The sequence below is a fragment of the Gambusia affinis genome, linkage group LG07 (assembly GCF_019740435.1).
Source record: "Gambusia affinis linkage group LG07, SWU_Gaff_1.0, whole genome shotgun sequence".
Classification (NCBI taxonomy): domain Eukaryota; kingdom Metazoa; phylum Chordata; class Actinopteri; order Cyprinodontiformes; family Poeciliidae; genus Gambusia; species Gambusia affinis.
The window spans coordinates 13,656,581-13,676,370 of record NC_057874.1 but is presented as its reverse complement, the minus strand read 5'-3'; the positions used below and the strand labels follow the sequence as shown (position 1 = coordinate 13,676,370).

At 40.0% G+C, this 19,790-nt stretch overlaps 1 protein-coding gene across 1 annotated transcript; it reads right to left on the bottom strand.

Moving 5' to 3' along the window:
- Positions 1-948: 948 nt before the first annotated feature.
- kdm5ba (lysine (K)-specific demethylase 5Ba) lies at positions 949-19,392 on the bottom strand. The gene is made up of 27 exons (XM_044122217.1): positions 19,062-19,392; positions 15,165-15,242; positions 14,878-15,000; positions 14,555-14,725; positions 13,836-13,961; positions 13,184-13,277; positions 12,990-13,096; positions 12,738-12,896; positions 12,515-12,634; positions 10,506-10,664; positions 10,060-10,241; positions 9,329-9,491; positions 9,104-9,223; positions 8,670-8,864; positions 8,308-8,489; positions 7,934-8,058; positions 7,686-7,836; positions 6,624-6,744; positions 6,092-6,447; positions 5,202-5,340; positions 4,921-5,100; positions 4,668-4,826; positions 3,486-3,905; positions 2,791-2,878; positions 2,516-2,694; positions 2,137-2,397; positions 949-2,053 (listed from the first exon to the last, which is right to left on the bottom strand). The coding sequence occupies exons 1-27, from the start codon at positions 19,212-19,214 to the stop codon at positions 1,916-1,918; spliced, it is 4,449 nt and encodes a 1,482-aa protein (XP_043978152.1). The 5' UTR covers positions 19,215-19,392; the 3' UTR covers positions 949-1,915.
- Positions 19,393-19,790: the final 398 nt, after the last annotated feature.

Here is a 19,790-nt window from a genome sequence, read left to right as displayed (position 1 = left end):
TGTAATGGCTTGTTTGCATCTTGCACAGTGCTATACTTTTGTTTCACAGGTCGTCCTTGTTAGTCTCAATGGACTTGTTTTCTGAAAAAATAAAGTTAAAATAAAAAATAAAAAATTCCAATTGATTGTTAGGGATACTACAATTATGTGCTTTTGTTAATTATCTCCTTGCATTTATTTCCACAGTGAATCAAACTGAATTGCTTTTTCAAAAATGGTGAAGTCTCTTTACAGAAGTTTGGGTCTCAATAAACGAGGTTAACCTAACTGTACAGAACGTAGAAATTTAATCAAATATACATGTTTATCATGCATAGTAATATACTGTGTGTGACCATAAAAATCTTTCTAGAAAATTTGTAAACACTTTCTTAAAAATAATCTTTTAAATAAAGTAAAACATATTTTCCTGATCACAAAACAGCCAAAAGTGCCACTATATTTCCTAAACATGTTATGGGTGTTAAAATTGGACATACTTTAAAAATTAAATAAAATAAAAATTGTAATGGTATAATTAAAAAAAAACTGGATTTATAATTCTGAATTTATTTCTAAAGCCTATACAATTAATTCCCTCTTTCAGCAGTACATCATAGATGTGTTGTTTAACACTGATTGGTTTGCAGTTCAGCTGTTGTGAAAATTAAGTCGTATAATTTTAAGGTCAAGTTACTTTCAATTGTTTCATGAAGGCTAGGAATCACTCAGAAAAATATTAATCACTGAAACCTTGAAGAAATAAAATTTTTAATCAATGAGCTACAGAATAGTGGGTTATATATTTAATACATGGTCCTTTATAGTCAACTTTCTAATCAGTTTGTGCTTTCAAGCAGCAACCTGATGTTTCCTGAATACGTTTCCCGTTTCTGCCACACAGCAAAACCGTCAGGGATCAGAGTAAAAAGTCGTTCCACATGTCTAGAGAGAAACAAAGAGCCCACATGGGAACAAACATTTTATTTAATAATGCAAACTGCAACATATGAATTATATTATTTATCCAAAGGAGCAAGAAAAAGGTCATATACCCGTGGCGAATAAATCACACAGTTTGTGTTAAATCTAAGTCCAACACAATATTTTCAACCTCAACCATAAAGGGAAAACTCACCCAAAAAAAACCTAAATGTACATTCCTTTAATGTCGGGCCGTTCGGTCTCACTTTGTGAACATCATCGAGTCTTTTCCAGGACTTTCATCTTCCCCCTGCAGACGGCGCAAAAAGGAAACCCAACTTCATGTCCGAGCCAGTGAATTATTAAGGGATGTGGGCAAACGATCAGGTGCAAACATCTGCACTGGTAGGAGATAAAGAGCCATTTCTGTTGAGAGGTGCACAAATATCTACTGCACTAAGTGACATTTTAGGATCTGTGAGGTGAATTCTTCGGGGTTTTTGCATCAGGAAGGCATCTTATCAAAGTTTTTCTACACACAAATATAGCTCAGGTGAAAACTGAACCTGAATCTGTTCAGCTATTGCTCAGATAAATAATATTTACTCTACAAGGAAAAGATAAGCTTCACATTGTTCAGATGTAGGTCAAAGAAAAACAGTTATGAAACGTCAAAGGGACATTTTTTGGTTGGAAAAAAGAAAAAGAAAAAAAAAAATGAAGAAGAAGAAATCCCTGCGCCATTGGTTTTTCTGAAACCACATCCGCGTCCAGTCTTGGAAAGTTTCGTAAAGGATTAGTTGATTAGCCGAAAAACCAGCCGAGTGACAAAAACAGTGACAGAAGTCTTTAGTAACTCTGGGGAGGTGAGAGGGAATAGCACCATGTTCACTGAGGGCAAGCCAGAAGGTCAAAAGGAGAAGCCACAGCAGACACAGAGTTCACATGTGCGCTTCGGTGCTGCGGCTGGTGTGAAAACGACTGCTCGTCCTTCAACATCACGGTTTGGTCTTCACTCGCCTCGGTCGTAGTCGGGCTGTGTGCAGCTTATGCAGATATAGTCCTCTTTCTCAGCGCGCTCAGCAGACAGTCCCACACAAACCTGGTGGAACCACTGATTACAGTTACCGTCACACTGGACCCAGTTCACCTGAAACGACAATAACACCAGGATGAATGTGACTAAAAAGATGAAAGTGAAAGAAGGAGGTGAACTCGATGATTACAACTGACCTCGTCGCCCTCAGGCTCTCTGCACCACGGTGCAGCGCACAGCGAGAAGTCCTCCTCTGAATCAGAAAGAGCCGGGTCTGACGAGGTGTGTGAGGGGGAACTTGTCCTCTTCGACTCGTCGCTCCTTTCTTTGCTCTTCTTCGGCTTCTTCTTACGAGACTTTTTGGCCTTCTCGCTATGCTGAGAGTCTGAACTGTCCTTCCGCCGTTTAGTCCTTTTGCTTTGTCTGTTCACTTCCTTCTTCAGACTGGAGCCCCCGTTCTACAAACATAAAAAAAAAACGCTTTAGCAACCTGTTTGAGCTTGGCTTTTCATTGCATCATGAACATGGTTCTTTGTTATGAGAGTGACGCAAGCGAACCCAGAGGTCGATTTGTACCTTGTTGTGTCGGGGGCTCCCCTCGTCGGACTGCTCCTCCCCGTTCCTGCTGGGGGACTTGTGCGAGGACGGCGGGGCCAGTTTGTACAGCAGATATCGGTACAGCTGTTCGGTCTCAGGCAGGGTGACCTGCAGCAGGAAACCCTCCACCATCAGCTCCTCCAGCTCAGGACCAAGTGCTGCAACAAATGCATTACCGTTACTATTAAAAAGAAACTAAAAATAAATAAATCAATAAAAAAAACACTCTTCAGAGAACAGCTAACAACACAAACCTTGGAGTGGAATAGAGAGATGCTTTGTGTGAAATGAACCATTTATTTCCTGAGTCAAATATGAAGATGTTTTAGGTCCGAGTCTCCCCTGAAACAATAAATAATTTATTTGCAGCGTTAGACAAACAGATCTCCTGACCGGCTTGAACTTTCCATCTTTTGATCATTTTTAATGGATTTTATTGGGTTTGTGATTCATAACTTTAAAATCCAAGAAAAAAAAAAAAAAAAGACGACATGTTTTTCAAAACTCGTTAAAAAGATCTGAAAAGTTTGGTGCGTCTCTTCAGTCATTCTGGATTCATTCCAGAATGTTTCTACTCTTTCTGTGGTGACATTCCCCCCCCATTCTTCTCCTGTGTACATAAATCTAGTCTTGGCGTTGATTCTCAGTTGGATTTAGATCCGGACTTTGACTGGGCCAGTTGAACATGCTTTGGACTAAACCATTACACCTGTATGCATGTTAAACTCTCCGGGCTCTTGCAGCCTCAGATGGGCTTTCGTTCACTATCAATTTGTGTTTTGCCCTCTCCCTCAACAAGTGAATGCGCTACACGTTTTATTTTTAAAATTAAGCACTGCTTTGTCATTAAAATCCCAATAAAATCCAATAACGTTTGTGGGTTTAACATGGGAGAGATTAAAAAAAACCTCGAGAGTTTTTGAATACTTTTGTAAGACGTTTAACTCACCATGGTTTCCACTCTCTCTAGCAGCCCGTCGGTGCAGGCCTGCTGGACTTTGTGCTGCCACCTCACCGTCCTTTCGATGAGGAAGCGGAGGGCGTCTCCCTCCGGCAGACGAACCCGGATCCTCTGTAGCGAGGCCAGCAGCGGCAGAACCTTGTCCAGAGGAGGCTTCCTCGACCGCTGGCACAGCGGGCAGAGCCAGGCCTGGCCGTACTCCAGCTCTGCTGCCGCGGTGACGCAGTCGCGGTGGAAAATGTCTCGGCACAGCTCGCACTGAACCATGGCGCCTGAAGGGGCCTTTTGGCAAACGCAGACAGTTAGTGCAGAGGAGTTTTCAGCAGGCAGAAGTTTGGACTCGTTGGACGCTCTGAGCGCCAGCAGCAGCTCCATCTCCCTCTGCCGCACGTCAGCCAGAGCGCTCATCTGTGGAGAGAAGATCAGAGCAGGAGAAATTAAAACGAACTCTGCCGACGAGCAGCAGGCTGGAGTTGTTACAGGTCAAAATTAACTTCAGCCACATTTCCTTCAGTGACCGAAATTATGTTATTTATTTTTACATAGTAATTATATTGTTTTTAATCTATATTTGAGTCACTGTTTCATTGCAATCAGTTGTGTTTCCAATGAACCAAACTGTTTATTTTGGTAAATGTGTATAAAGGGCTGCATCTAACGACTATTTTACTAAATCAGTTATTCTGCAATAATTGATTGCAGAATACAATATTAGAAATGCATTAAATGACTAATAATTCAGTTTGGCTTTTAAATAAGAGACGTTTTATTGCCTAAAATGCAACAGCATATCATTCCTTTAGTGGACGGTTTAGCATTTGCAGAAAAGGATTCATGTACAGCTACATGTAAAAAGCTCTGCCTTTTCTACTTATCAATACAGTGTAGGACTGATCTGTTAATTATTTTCTAATAACTAATTGATAATTGGAAAGCAAAAGTAGCATAATAGGATTTTCTTTTAACAGCATGGAGTTATAACTATGCTGCTCGAGGAGTTCTGGGTTAGAACACATTGACAGACAAAGAAGTTTTTGTTTTATCTTTTCAATGCAAAATGTATATTTTTTGTACAGTTTTGTCTTAATTACCAGCGTAATTAAGACAAGCGTGTTGCTTGTCTTAATTACTCGCTTCAGCCATGGCTGGACGCTTGTTTGTTGTACTCACAGCAGACGGAGAGTCTTTGCTCTCAGACAGAGCTCTCTCCACATCACACACCGACTCCAGTTTTAGGGAAGCTTTTTTATTGAGCTGCAGAGCTTCTTTTGCTTTTTTAGATCTGCACTTCTGATGCCCAGAACCGACGTCACATCTTGGGCAGAGGACCTGAAAACACAATAAAAGACGTCTTCATTATTATTTTTTTTGACTACAAGCGGGAAGCAGGTTTGCACAGAATCGCACTCCAAAATCTCTGAACCTCGAGTAGCGACAGGGGGGAGTTTTTCAGTAGGAATGTTTTCGCTGCGCTCTCCTTCCAGCTCTGCACGTCGCTGATCAGAGCCTCCAGTCGGCCCAGCAGCTCGAGCCTCACCGGGATGCCGTCCGCTCTGAGAACCAGCTCAGAGAGGCTGTCCAGCACGGGGATCCGTCCCCCCATCTTAAAACAAGAAAAACATTTTTATTTAAAAAAACAAAACAAAACTCACCCGTTTGTGAGTAAAATAGTGTTTTAGTAAAATAGGTCAAATAATGTTTTACCTGGAGCATTTCTGCTTCGTTTAGCCACTTCTTGGCTTTAGTAAGTACATCCTTCAGCTGCAGACAGTTGGGCAGATAAGCAGGGATGTTCTCCACTTCCTGTAAAGCGGCATCAAGCGTCTCAATGCTGGGATACGGCCTACGAAGAGAAAGGAAGACAGTCGTTGGCTGAGTTATAATATTGCATTCCCTTGTGATTCTGTGCTACATTAATACAAGATGAGGCGTTTGTGTCTCATAAATCTGTGTTTTTAAAACAGCTGGAGACCTTGAAGTTGGAGGTGTAGAGAAGCTAATTAAACTAAATTAAAAACAACAAAATACAGGGTTGGTACACTTTTCCCACAGTACAATTAAAGATCTTTTTAAGCATTTTCAAAGTACGTTGTGCAGCTTTTTCAGCACCATACTTTGGAAAGAAAAAACAATACAAATCAACTAAAAAAAGTTTCAATTCATGATTATATGATATTTATTACAGCGATTAATGGCTTATGATAATATTGTAGAGGAGGGAAAAGATAAACTAATGTAATAAAATATGTTTTGAAATGTTTATCACACCCTATACATCTGACTGATCTGAGAACAAAACACACAAACTAAAAAATAAATCCCCCAATTCAAAGATTGAGTCAAGTATGAAGGTAAATGACCGTCCAGCTCAAACAAAATGCTTTAGCACAATACAAATAATAAATTGACTTTCTGTAAAGACTCCGTTTTCCTAAAGGTTTATTACAACTTTATTGCAAAGCTGTGCAGATAGAAAATTAAGCACTTCCAAGGACTTCATAGCGAAATCGAGCACTTTCAAAACCTTGAAAGTTACCCAAGTGAAATTCAAGCATTGAAGGATTTCAAGCAGCCTGACAATGAAATGTTCCTACCTGGCGTCCATGAGGCCGAGCACGCGCTCTTCCCACTGCTCCGACACGGTCAGCAGTTCCTGCAGGCGAGCCATGGCTCTCTCCACAGAGCTGTGGGGGGCCAGGCCCACTCCCTGGTCTATCAGCCTCCTCATGGTGTCCAGACACAGGCTGTCGGGCCGGCTGCTGGCCTGCTGGACCGCCTCCAGCCAGCGCGCCTGCTCCAGCCGCTCCCTCAGCAGTGGCAGCTGGGGCAGCTCCACGTCCAGGCCCAGACTCACGTCCAGCAGATCCTGCAGCTCCTGAGGGCCGGGCGCCTCGTCAGACAGCAGACGGTTGCTGCGCTGCTGGAAGTCATCCACCCGGGTCAGCAGGTCCTGGAGGTCACAACAAGAGTTAGGTCATTTCACATAATCTTTGTTTTTGTAGTGCAATGAAACATAGAAGCTTCTTTGTATCTGTAAGCGCAAAGAAGGATGCATTTGGGGGAAAAAATAAATAAAGAGTTGGTACTAACGCACAAATTTTCTAAGAATATTGATTAAACGTTTACTTTTAGTAAAGGAGCCTGTCGGATGTTGCATGGCAGGTTGTCCAACTGTTGGACGAAGGACCTCAGCTCTTCCACGGTCAACTCGTTCTGGTTTTGGGACTTTCCTCCTCCAGAACGATACCTGATACACACACACAATGAAAGACATCCAACAAAACAGTAAAGAAAATGAGCAACGTCTTATGGATCTGCGGCAGAAAGATTAGGTTGTTATTCCAAGCCAGCTGTGCTCTTTTAAAAGGCCAGAACAGAACCAACGCTGGTTTCATTTCTAAATACCTGAACAGGTTGGCAAATACAGCGTATTAAAATCAACTGTGGTAAATATTCGGGTTTTAAAAAGTCACGCTTCAGTAAGTTTTCAATGCATTTCAATCAAGAAAAATCAACAAAAAGAAAAATATATAAATAAAGAAATATAAAGATATTTCTTTATCACTGGTTAGGTGGAAACAAAAAATATGTAATTTCAGAAAATGATAAGGTTTTATTTTCTAAAACACAAGAAAGTAATAAAAAGCACATAATTGACTGGAGATTTGATTGGATTTGCATAAGCAGGTAGAGCCAATGTCTGGATAGACAGATTGTGCAAATTTTGAAATAAGATTGTGACTATTTCTGAAAAACAAACAAAAATGAAACATAACTTTGGTGTTGTTTTGATACTTTGATAACCTGAATGCAGCACACACAGCTGTTGGGAAAACCGCTCTCCTCACTTGGATTCCTCCAGCTTGTGTTTTATAGGAAGTAAGGACTTTAATCTGATTGGCTGCAACAGGCAGCCATCTGGATGTGAGCCCGTTTTTTTTCCTCCAGTACCACTGATGTTTAAATCTCCTTCTGTTCTGGATACTGAATGTATGTATGAATACTTGCACTCCTACACCTCTACTACCAAGACATAATTTATAACTAATAAAATCCTGCCCACTTTAGTGAAATAAGCCTGATTCCCACCTAGTTTGATTGAATACAAAACAGAATATTTGCTACCTTACGGTTTAACAGGAATGCGGCTGGATCGGTCCGGCCGCACCTGAAGCTTATTTTTAGTACCTCGTCTGCCTCTTCCCGTTGAGAAGCTGCTGTGCCATCACAGCAACTTTATCAGCTTCGGAGGTGACGGTGCGCAGCTGATCCAGGAGGCTAATTTTAGGGAAAGCCTTGGTTTCAGCTTGCTCCACTAAGCTGTGAAGTTCCTCCAAACCTGAGCAGAAAGCAGAACGGCGTCTCAGGAAACACGAAGAACAAAACCCAACTGTTTAAACGTCTCAGAGTAACGTTTGATGAAGGTTATGTGGCACCTCTTTTCTTGGCTCCTTTGTTCTCCACAATGTCTTCAACAGCAGAGAGCCACTCTTTGTAGGACTCCGACCGCAGCTTCACCGACTCCATCAGCGGATATAATTCGTCGAGGGTAAACTTAAAACTGTTGGAAAAGATGATTATTTTGACGTAACAAACGTCTCCAGAGCCATTATTTAATTAAATTCTGTAAATGTTGGGAGTACGGTACATTTTAAAAAGAACTCGTTTACTTATACCCAAGATTTCTGAACGAATAAAATGTCTAATTATTTGACGTTTTATGTCAATCGAAATAAACGACGTGGCAGTAAAAAATAAAATAAAATCACAGGTGACTTTTCTTCAGTTGCTTTGGTTACTGGAGACTCACTGGAGTGTGAGGTTACTATTGGGACAGGAGCAGAGGTGTTGGGCGTGGTACAAACAAGCCATCTTGTCAGGACTGCAGGAGCAAACGATGCCAGACAAGTAGCAGGTGGTCCGACACTTGCAGCACTGCCGCCCCTCATCTGGGAGCAGCTCGTAATCAACTTGTCGAGACTGCACCACACCCTGGAGACAAACATCCACACATCAGAGCCACAGAGGAGAAAATTAAGCCAAGCGCAGCATCTGTGTACACAAGTCAGGCCTCCTACTTGTACATCTACAAGTTGGTTTGAACATCACCTTCAAACTAAGTTTTGTTCGTCCTCCCATCTTTGATGTAAATTAACTAAAAGGGCTTCTCACCATTTTGTCAATCTTTTCTCGCAGCTTCCTCTCCTCCTGGACCATGGCGGTCATGTCCACCAGCAGTGCTGATGCCAGCTCCACATCCATCGTGTCTGCTTTGAAGGCCATGTTGCAAACCATCTCGTCGTGGGAGAAGACGCAGTATCTGCTCAGCTGACGGTAATGGTCCACGCAGTTACGGCCAACGGGCATCTGCCAGGAAACATGGAAGCCAATTCAGGTGAAGGAATGAAAACCAGCATCAGTGCATGAGACTGGAAAAAACAAATAATTAAAAAAATAATCTGTTCATGCTAGATGTCTCCAAAAGAACAAAAAATCACATTTATGTTCAATTAAAAAACCTATTCCTTAAGAAGTGGTTCAAAGGGATTAGACAAGTCGACTCATATGCGGATATAATCTTTTGCTGTACAAGCAGGACTCCTCACCCAGTCCATGGTGCAGAAGTTGACAGCTTCAGCAAAGTTGAAGCCCTGATTGAATCCGCTGTGATAAGCTCTGGGGAAAGTGATCACGAACTCGCCTGCACACTGGTTGGTGCGGTAGATCTACACGTCGCCAGAAAAATATAGATTTATTTCATGCTACATTGTGAATTTAAAAAAAAAAAAAAAAGAGTGGCACTAAATGAGCGTAAAAGCTGAGCAGATTACCGGAACGCCTTTGTTCATGAGCGTGTTGGGATTCATGATGGTCACCAGCTGATGGAGCAGGTCAGGCTGAGATTCAAACAGCTCCGGAGCCAGTTTCTTCATGACGGACTCGAGGTGCTCTGCCGCATAACCTGGAGCTCCGTACCACGTTTTTGGCTCACCCCTGCATATAAGGCAAACAACTTCATTGGAAAGACCAAGACTTTCATTGCATGCAAAATTATAAAGCAGATAATTTTACATGAATTAACATATTTTTGAAACATTTTATGAAAATGAAACATGCACAGAACAACGGGCTACTTTCCAGCTAAGCTGCCAGGTCAGAAAAATAAAGCAATCTGTTTTCAGTGTGAATGAGGTGTTGAAAAATGAAGCTGGAGAAAGTAAAAAGGTTGCAAAACCATAACTAAAATATTAAAAGATATTGTCTGCTACAGATTTAATTTGGTAAAAACAATGTAGCAAGATGTGGTACACCAAAGTTGCTGGGTTGCATCCTTTGAAGGGTTTTTGAATGTTAGAATGTTGTAAATTACAGTTCTCTAAAACAAAATGCAATTTGTTAAAATCTGCATCAGCAGGTCAAAGCTAAAACAAAACTAAAAAACTAAGGTGAGCCACAAATACATATAGATGCTTCTAATCCTGCGAAGTCAGGCACAAAACAAAAGCTGTTCCCAGTGTAGGGTGAATACAAAGTTACAACAAGGCAGCAGAGGGTTCTTTACCAGTGAAGGTAGTTTATGGAGTAGCTCCAGTGATCCTCAATGTGCCAGCAGAAAGAAGAGAAGCACATCCCCACATACAGCCAGGGAACCTTCATCCCACAGATGTCGGCTGTAATGTGAGTCAGCACCGAGGCGTCCAGCACCGGCATGTTGTTCAGGTTCCAGCCGCTGGTCAGGTAATGCTGTGGGTCAGACACAGGTCTCACCAACAGATCGAGCCAAAAAAATAACTCCTCCCTAACTCACATCAACATCACACAGTTTGAGATCTTTTTTTTCTTTTCTTTTTCCTTTACAGCTATCAAGAAGTTATCAACCGTTTCGTTTGTGTGGAAATCATATTTCCACTCAAAAATGGCTCAATGTGAATGTTTACTAATGAGAAAGGAAAACAACACCCTGTTCCAACAGTAGAGCAGTGAACTATCCTGAGAGACGAACAATACCTCGTCCTCCGGAGAGACTTCAAAATGGCTGTTTCTCACAGGGAAACCACTCCCAAACTCCTTGGAGGCGATGTCTGCTCCGTACTCCACAGTGACATCCTCCTCAATGGTGCTGACAAGTCGCCAAAACTCCTTCTCCACCAGCTCAGTAGGAACCATCTGAAAGTGAAAACACTCATTGCTGCATACCTGCTGAACCAAAACAACTGAATCAGATGGATAAAAAAAAAAAACAAATCAGTCCATTATGTCATTTATTTTGTTGTCTGCCCTCTTTTAGGCATGAACCAAACTCTTCACCACTAATCTGTGTAGAACAGGTATAACCCCCACATCACACACAACGAACTATTTTAAGGCACGTCATCAGTGCCTTTGTTTGGATTTACTAAGATCATTAGTAAGAGAAATGCTAAAACTGGTTCCTGTGTTTTGGGAAAGAATGTATTTGTCCAACAACTTGTTTGAAATTGGACAGAACATTTTCATGTAGCACACGTGAAATCTTTGTATTTTTAATCATACTATTTTACCAAATTATGATCCCCCCCCCCATTTTCTGAATTGTAAGTTTTATAAGTAAACACAGTCTGATCACTTAAAAGTTTCTATTGAAGGTTAATGTGAGAAGTTTAATAGAAAATCACATCAAATGTGTGCATACATTGCTTTGAAGAAAAAAAATAACACGTTTTGATGTGACAGAAAAGCTGCATGCAGTTGCTCCTTAAACCAAATGATGGGAACCTGAACAAAACCTCAACTTTCCTTCTCCACTTCACTCAGTGAGATTGAGAACAGGCAGAAGAGGAAAACCATCGAGGTGCCATGCATATTTAACATGCAGAGACAACAGGAGTTGTTAACTCCATCCAGTAAGGAGTCATTTTTGTCAAATTAAACACTTTGCACAAACTGCATTAAAACTCCTGCTGTAATTGGAATGAGCTACATGGTTTACAGCATCAGTTATCAGCTTGACTCTTCAGAATGCTGACTCAGTCCTTTTCTTTGAAAACGACATAATTTGTGTCCGAATGAGTTTCTGCAGAAGAACATTCTCTGACTTCCCGGGGAGTTTTAGAGTGCTGCTGTTCTGTTCCGACACTTCCCCAAAGCACATGATGCTTTATTATTTAGTTATTATCATTGAATCAGCACAAAGGGCTTAATAAATACAGTCAGCAGTCAGGTGTGCAACATGTTTTTCTAGCTAATCTGAATCACCGTGCAGGAACAAGACCAAGAGAAAGACTTGCTCTCCTGGTTCACAAACTAAATCCTTTTGTGTTGAATGCTGATCTCTCTCACGCTCCTCCTGTCTGTTGAGTGTCTGCTGAACACGTCACATCAAACAGACACTAAGCAGCTGCAGCTCACATGATGTGATGTTCACCGTAATCAGTGTAAAAGGTGAAATCATTTGGACTGTCGGGGAGAACCCCGACAGTCGTTAAAACCAATTTAGAAATTAGGCAATATTCTGTTTTTTGCAGTGATTTTTTTTTTTTAATTTACTGGTAGAATTTGTAATCTTATCCATGCCGCTGCTATTATAGGGCTCAATATATTTATTATAACAACCTTGGTTGTTATAATTTCAGTTTATGAAAAAAAGAAACAACATTATGAACTGTGATGTAAAGTATTTTAAAAACAGAGAAGTCGCCTGTAACCAGAGCCCCAGCTTTTAGACGAGGTCCGATTTTGGAGATTTATCCATCAACGTGTTCATTTACAAAGTTGCCCTTTACAGCTGAACCACAACTGAAACCACAGAAAACCTTTTCAGGCCCATACTAAAACCAGTTTAACTGATCTAACGTTTTATGATGGTTATAATTACCTGTCCACTTCACCAATTCCTCCTTAAAAATCTAAATAATTCCCATCCACATAATTACTGTAAAATAAAGCCACTAAAACAGCAATATTAACGACAGGAGTAACACAAAGTTCAGGATCCTTTAGAAGATAAACTGCGAGTACACGTGGTGATGTAACCTTACATGAACTGGCATGTTAAAGTAATCAGACTTGAACGAATCAGCCATGTCCCCAAAAGCTTGGAGGGTGTAGCTCCTGCTGGCTTGCTCAAACCCAAATGCTACAGGAGGTTTACCACATTCCTGCAAAACATACAGAAACACAACAACAGATGCTCAAAGTAATCAGGCCTCCCGGGACTTTTGGTTGTAGAATCCCAGTTAGGAGCAGACATCAGCAGCTCACCTGAGCCAGGCACTTGGGGCACCTCCAGTCGCCTTTAGGGACATCGTGAAGGGGCGGGATAAGACAAAAGATGTGATAGCTGTCGTCGCAACCATCACACAACAATAAGCGGTCCTCTGCACTCCCACTCCCACATATCAGGCACATGTATTGGTCCACCTATGAAGAGACAAATGACGGCGGACTTGTAACTTCAAGGAGTGAAAACTAGACCAAACAGTTCTGCCTCAGAGGAAAGCATAAACCATTTACTTTATTTTGTGGAGGTTTGTTTATTGTATTTAAATCAGTTTCTTCATATTCTTTTGAGTCCATGTGTTCAGTTGGCTCCTGTTTTATTTCAGTGACTGCCATTCTCACTGAAAGACAAGGATGGATATCCAACAGACACTTTAGGAGTCTCTAAAAACACAACCAAACATTTAATTTTAATTTATTACTCCTACCAGGTTCTGGTTTGCCAACATAGGTTCCCATTCTCCTCCTCAAATTGGGGCGATTCTCACAAATTTCACCAGGTTCTTTTTTGAAAGAGAGTCGCTGCAGTCAGAAAAGGAGAAACGGACAGAAACCGAGTGAGTTTGACCAGTAAGACACAAACAAAACCACTGAAAAGGTCAACTACTTTTTAAACCAGGTCACCAGCTTGTTTGTGGTGTAAGCATCTCATGCTGTGGTCAAAAGAAGCTACAATTTGAATTAAATAGATACAGGTAAATTTACACAAAGTATTTAAACATTTCTCATTTCATCTTCAGGGCTTTGGATTATTTATATGACGTTAGAAAATAATTTTCCCCTGATTAAAATCCTCCAAGACCCTCAGTCAAATACAGATGGACCTCAGTAGCGTATCACATACATTTTTATAGCCTCCACTGCAGGACACCGTCAGTCAGACGGAGCCAAAGGCTGGTTGGAAAAATCCAAGATGATCGTTGTGAGTGAGCCAATAAAAAAAAATCTTCGTTTACAAATATGTTGGGTGTTTATATGTTCACCATTTGTGCACTACTGGCATCAACCGGCAATAGTGAAACTAATTTATACTTTTAAGTTGCAGGAGAACTGACAAGAGAACAAATCCGGCAGACTTACTTCAGATCGCATTCGTTTAGCCCGGCGAGCGACGCTGCAGGTCTCCTGGGGCTGCACAGACTGCCGCTGTGGAAGGTCATGTGGCGTGTACTCCTTGTCTTTAGTGTCGTTGGTCAAGGTGGCCTTCTAAAGGACCAATAAGACAATTTGATGTGAAGATATAATGTAACAATACCTTAAAGGTCGCCTGTATTAAAATATACCAAAGTTTTAAAAAGTAATGGCTTCAAAACAGGTAAAGTTTTCTTTGTAGTGCATAAATCAAGCAGAAATGATAGCCTGGACAATTAAAAACATAAAATCGTCTTGTTACATTTGTGTTGCTCCATAAAGAGAATAGAAAAAAAAAAGGTGATAATCTGTCAAACACACACCTGAAAAAGAGTATGAACCAAAAATAATAACTCTTACAAGATAAGAATATTTAATTTTTATAATGTATTTTGTATAATGTTTTTCAGCACCTTCACAGTTCTAAATAAAGCAAACCAGAACAAATCCAAGAGTCACCTATCAAAGATAATTACATTTACTTTACAAAAAGAAAAAAGAAGAAAACAAAACAGTTTAGTAGCCCACTTTGACTTCATAACATCACAGCATGGAGCTTAAAAGTGAGTTGTAAGAGCTTATAGAGTAGTCTAATAAACTTCTACACAGCTGTAAGCAATAAGACTGATGACTGGTGCAGTGAATAGAAAACAGGTGATGGGACGTACAGGCAGATTGGATCCAATCTGGAAAAGATTATATGGGTAGAGGATCCGCTCATAGTGCGCCCGCAGATGAGAGCCGATGGCCTTGCCAGGAGCAAATCCCAACTTGACTGATATCTTAGTCCAGCGGCGCTCTCTGCAAACCGCATCGAAGCCTCCCTCTTCATTTACCAACTTAAACAAAAAGCAAGCGACATTTTGGAAAAAGAAGTGGTATTATGCAACGGCAATTGGTAAACATTTGAACAAAAGTGTAAAAAAAAAAAAATCAGAACTCAAATAATTCTGTGTACATTCGCACTTACATTTGTCAACATGTAACTCACCTTGTTGAGCTGGTACAGATCTAAAATCTTTCTTTCGACATGAGGAATTTTCAGAGTGCATCCTTGGAGCTCCCAGAATTTTGCAATTTGATCCAGGAAGTTGAGTTTGACTCTAGTCTGAGCCTAGAGGAAAAACAAATAAATCACTGAATAAAGCCGTGCATACCAAAACAAAAACTCTTACTTTCTCACTGGGCAAGAGAATAATGAACACAGTGATAAATTAATCCAAAAAAAAAAGATGGTTTTATGCATGTCCAGTAGTTAAATGCAACAAATAAAAATACCTCCAACTCATTAAGTCTTTGTATTCGAGGCGTAAACTTTAGTCTGTCAACATCACAAGCAAATGGTGGCTGCCATTCCTGTAGGAAGGGAAAAAAAATAAAGGTTGGTTTTTTGTGGCTACAGAGAAATTGTTGCCAGAACATACCAGGTGCAGGAGAAAGAAAAAAAACAAAATGTTTGCATTCAGGAAACTGTGCCCAAAGAATTGGAATCCTGCCTGTCACTTTGGTTAATCTGTGCCGAAAGTTTTGCGATAAGACATTATTTTGTTTGAGAAATTGCAATGGACCATTGTTTGGGTCCCGTCACTGGAATGTTGAACAAATTCTCAGTCCAGCTCTCAACACATCCCAAAAAAAAAACAACAACAACAAAAAGAACCCAAACTTTTGAAACAGCACAAAACAAAAAAAGACATCTTCAGCCAAAATTGGAAACCTTATAATCTAACTTTTAATAAAATAACATATTCTGACCTCTCAGGTGACAATATTTGATAAATATACAAAAAAAAAAAAGAAATGACACCATTTCTTTGTTACGTTATTATTATTGGAATGACATTATATGGGGACATAAATGTATAACGTCTAATGACATTCCAGTATAATGGCATTTATGTTTTGAAATGTTAAAAGCAGAATGTTGACTTTTACAGGCAATTTCTAATTAATTATTTGTTAGATTCAACTCCCCAGCTCCACAACAACAACAACAACAAAAAAAAAAAGTGAAACTCAACGCATGCTATACATCACCAATACTGTTGCCAATCAGTGTGAACAGATTCACTGAACCTTGGAAAGAAAGTGCAAAGATGTGAATGCAGTTTTTCAAAAGCTGGAGGTTTACGACAACTTTTTTATTGCCCTTCTGCTACTTTTGGTCTTAGCATTAACCAACTAGATATACAATAAGTTCATGCGATACATTTTAATAACTAAATAAGCAGCAGAAATGCTAATTAAAATAACTGCTTTATTCAAATGACTGATTACTTTGAATGACAAATGAATTCCTGATAAGACAGGAAAGAGCCACAGGGCGGCAGATGTTGAAGCATATTGGTCGCTGCTACCAGCCTAAACATTATGATTCTTATTAAACTCTTAAACAGCATTTTACACACTCACCAAACATTTCCCACAAGCCTTGAGAACAGATTTGTGGGTCCAACAATCAGCAAATGAATTTCAGCTGTGCGTTGTTAAGAGTGATGGCACACTTCTTTGTACAACCGAGAGGATTTGCAAATGAGTGTAAAACAACTGGTGAAAATTTGTCCTGGAGTGTGAAGGAAAACTGGGCCTCTCTCACAAAGAGCATGATTATAGTAAACATTGAAATATTTCATGTTTTGCTGGAAGGGCTGTGTTAGTATGAATAAATCTAACAAAAAGGGATGAAATGTCTTGATTTCAGACAAAGGTAGCTATTGAAGGCGTACCATGGGGCTCTTTAGTAACCTTTAACCCAGTTTAAATATAATCTTAGACAAACTAAAAGGAAGCTGCAGTCACCACAAAACCTTTTCTTTCACATATGGATGATTTAAAGTTGAAGTTCTGCTACTGTTGTATGTTAACACATAGTGATAAAAGCTAAAAAATTTTTTAAAAAGTATCGCTATTGTTCAAGAATCCAGTTATTTAATGTACAGATTTCTTTGTCAATAATAAAGCGATGTTTGGAAAGTTATTCTTTGCACTTAACGGATGTAGTTGGACCACTCCTACTCCTGTTTTGCCTATATTCATTGAAATCCAGGAATTGTTTCTGTCTACAGTTAGTGACTAACAAAAGCACGCAGAAGTCGAGTCCCAAACAGCTTAACTTGTTTCAAAAACTGCATTTTTTAGAAACAGTTTCTAAAAATGCTCTCATTTTCAGTTTTTAAAGACATTTTTATCAACTCTCATTGTGATATTGTTCTTCCAAGATGACACTAGGATAACTCCTCGTTCCTAAAAGTTTTCCATTTAAAATAAATAAATAACACTGTTTACTATACGTCTACAAAATAGCACTAAAGAATATATATGGCATAAACATTTCTAACCTGCACAGAACCCTGGAGGAAATTCTCACCACATACTCTGCACCCAGAAATCTCTGATCAGAAACAGGTTGTGGTGAAATGTTTACTTCCGCTTCAAAAACTTGTTTTTGAAGAGAGGGGAAAAAAAAAAAAGAAAAACGGAAATAAAATGGAGCAAAAAGGTTGCCTCAGGAAAGCTCTAAACACAGACTACTATATATAGAGGCGTGCACATTTGTCAAACTGCATTAAACTCTCCTCACAGAAACAAAAACCACTTTACTAAAAGCTCAAACAAACAACTAGATACCTGGAAGATACATCCAAGAGTTAAACATACACTTCTATGGAAATTGAAGATTAGTTACTAGTTTATTTGCAACATGATCATCAAGTTCTTATACGTTTACTTTAAATAGACACTGTACTGTGGCAGATCTAAGCGCACATGTGCAAATAAAAACAAAATTAAAAATTGCATTAGCTAATCTTAATTCACTTCTTCTGCTGACGAGCTAGCCATCAGCAGTCAATCTTTGTTCAAACCTTCTCTCAGTGGCCTTTGTTTACATGAGCTGGGCTTTTTTTTTTTTTCTACCATTGGATGAGCAAACACTGAAAAGCAGTCACCCCACCCACTGGGTTTTGATAACAATTCAGTTCCTTGTACCCCTGGCTGTCTGGTTAGACCGTGCAAAGTGGGCCTTATACTGCTTCCAAATTTCTGCAGGACACCACTGCCACGTTATGTGAAAATACACAGGCCCCACAAAACCCCTTTCATCCAGGCCATAATAATGACAAAGGGGAATACAAGCCAGAGATACACAGCAGTCATGCAGAGATAATTTGTTTGGGCAGAATCTGCATTTTATCTAATGCAAGTTAATGTTTGGGCACACCCTTCAAGAAGGTCTCTGCAATTTGTTATATCTATAAAAAAAAAAGGTGGTCCAATTGAGATTAATTTGTTTTGCCAATTCTTTTAATATATGTATAAATTATAAAAAAATTTTTATTGGAAATGTTTGCCAGCTGTGAAATGTCAGTGGTGTGGAATATGGTATAAAACCCACCCATTTATCCCGAGCTCTAAAAATAGTCAGTTTGCGAGCATATTTTAAAAAATAGGTTAAGTCTTTGTGCCCTAAACATTTAACATCATCGATCATCGCACCATCGGGTGAAGAGATGCCACACCAAAAGGCAGCAAAAAAACAAAAAGTGTCCATTAAGTGTCCAGTTTGAGAGACTCTTCACTCCATAAACAGTTGGTCACCGAGCACGTACGTTAATGTCAGACAACTGCAGCTTTAAACAGGCCCAACTCAAGCCTCATGATGGCTAAATCTGTCAGATCCAGCCCACTAAACTTCAGTTTTACATTGAAATACGTTAATAGTCAAATAAATAGTTCAAAATTTTGACACTTTTTTTTTTTGCCCTTCCCTTTTTTTCTCTTTTTTACTCGGGGGCCCGACTCCAGGAAGCACTTGATTCTGCGCAAATGTAAACAATTTACATTATATTTGCGTACTGGCAAACTTCAACGATTCTATTATCGTTTTAAAACATGTCGCATTTTTCATAGAGCGCATCATTAAATGCAGGTCTAATTTTTTTGGAGGGGTCAATTTGGATGGTGACACAGATTTCTTCCCGTCTGAAAAAGCTGCTGACCGTTGGTGCCAGCAACTCCAGCTCGGGCTAGCTTACAACGGAGCCGCAATCCGCCATGTTGAAAGCCGTCTAAAAACACAACTTTGTCTGCTAAAATTACCCCCATCAGCCGCGACCACGGCAGCACGCGAAAAACTCGAACGATTCAGAATAAATGAAAGAGAAGAAAGATAATCACCGGTGGTGGTCGGATTTTGCAGATGCCAGTTTTCTCCGCAATTGGTCGTATTTTGTTGATGTACGCAAAAGGGTCGGCGAATTCCTCCCAGCTGGGCTCAAAAACAGGGCACTCCGGGGGAGGAATAAACTCGTTCAGCTGCGGTTGAGTCATTGTTGCATCTTTGATAAGACTCCAGATGAAAATATGTGGGGAAACGGCTTACTTTCACCGGTTGTATTCGCTTTGAATTTCTGTCTTTCAATTCATGTCCACTCTCTACTCATTGAAGTCAAAGACGTATTATCCAGTTGGACACGAGCTGGTGAGCAGTGCGCTTCCGCCGCGAGAGGTAGACACCCAAGAGTACGGACGTATCTCACAAAAAAACACATATCACGGCTTTTTATCGGCTAAACAGACTGTTTGTACGTTTATCTTTTATTTGAATATACTATTTTTGTAGTTTATTTTAGATACAACGAGTTTATATCAAATAGAGATAGATGGCTGAGTTACAACACAGAGATAATCCCAGTCTGACTTGAAACAGTTATAAACGAGAACAGTAGGGAAAACTGTTTTGACTGCTAACACGTTGATAACAAGGTTTAATTCCTTATCTGTTCCGTGTTCAAAAGATTATGGCCGTGTTTGATTCGTTCATTTTTCTGGCACGGCGGTGCACAGCATTCAGTAGCTTCACAAACAAACCGATGAGCTGAGCTGACTGCTCTATAGGCCGCCCGG

What these genes read in the sequence shown, in the direction of transcription:
- kdm5ba (XM_044122217.1), bottom strand. Translation starts at nt 19,214, where the DNA reads ATGACTCAACCGCAGCTGAACGAGTTTATTCCTCCCCCGGAGTGCCCT. An exon ending in ATCTGTACCAGCTCAACAAG is followed by an intron (nt 14,726 to 14,877) that starts GTGAGTTACATG and finishes TTTTTGTTTAAG; the next exon opens with TTGGTAAATGAAGAGGGAGG. An exon ending in TGTTGGCAAACCAGAACCTG is followed by an intron (nt 13,097 to 13,183) that starts GTAGGAGTAATA and finishes CTTGTCTTTCAG; the next exon opens with TGAGAATGGCAGTCACTGAA.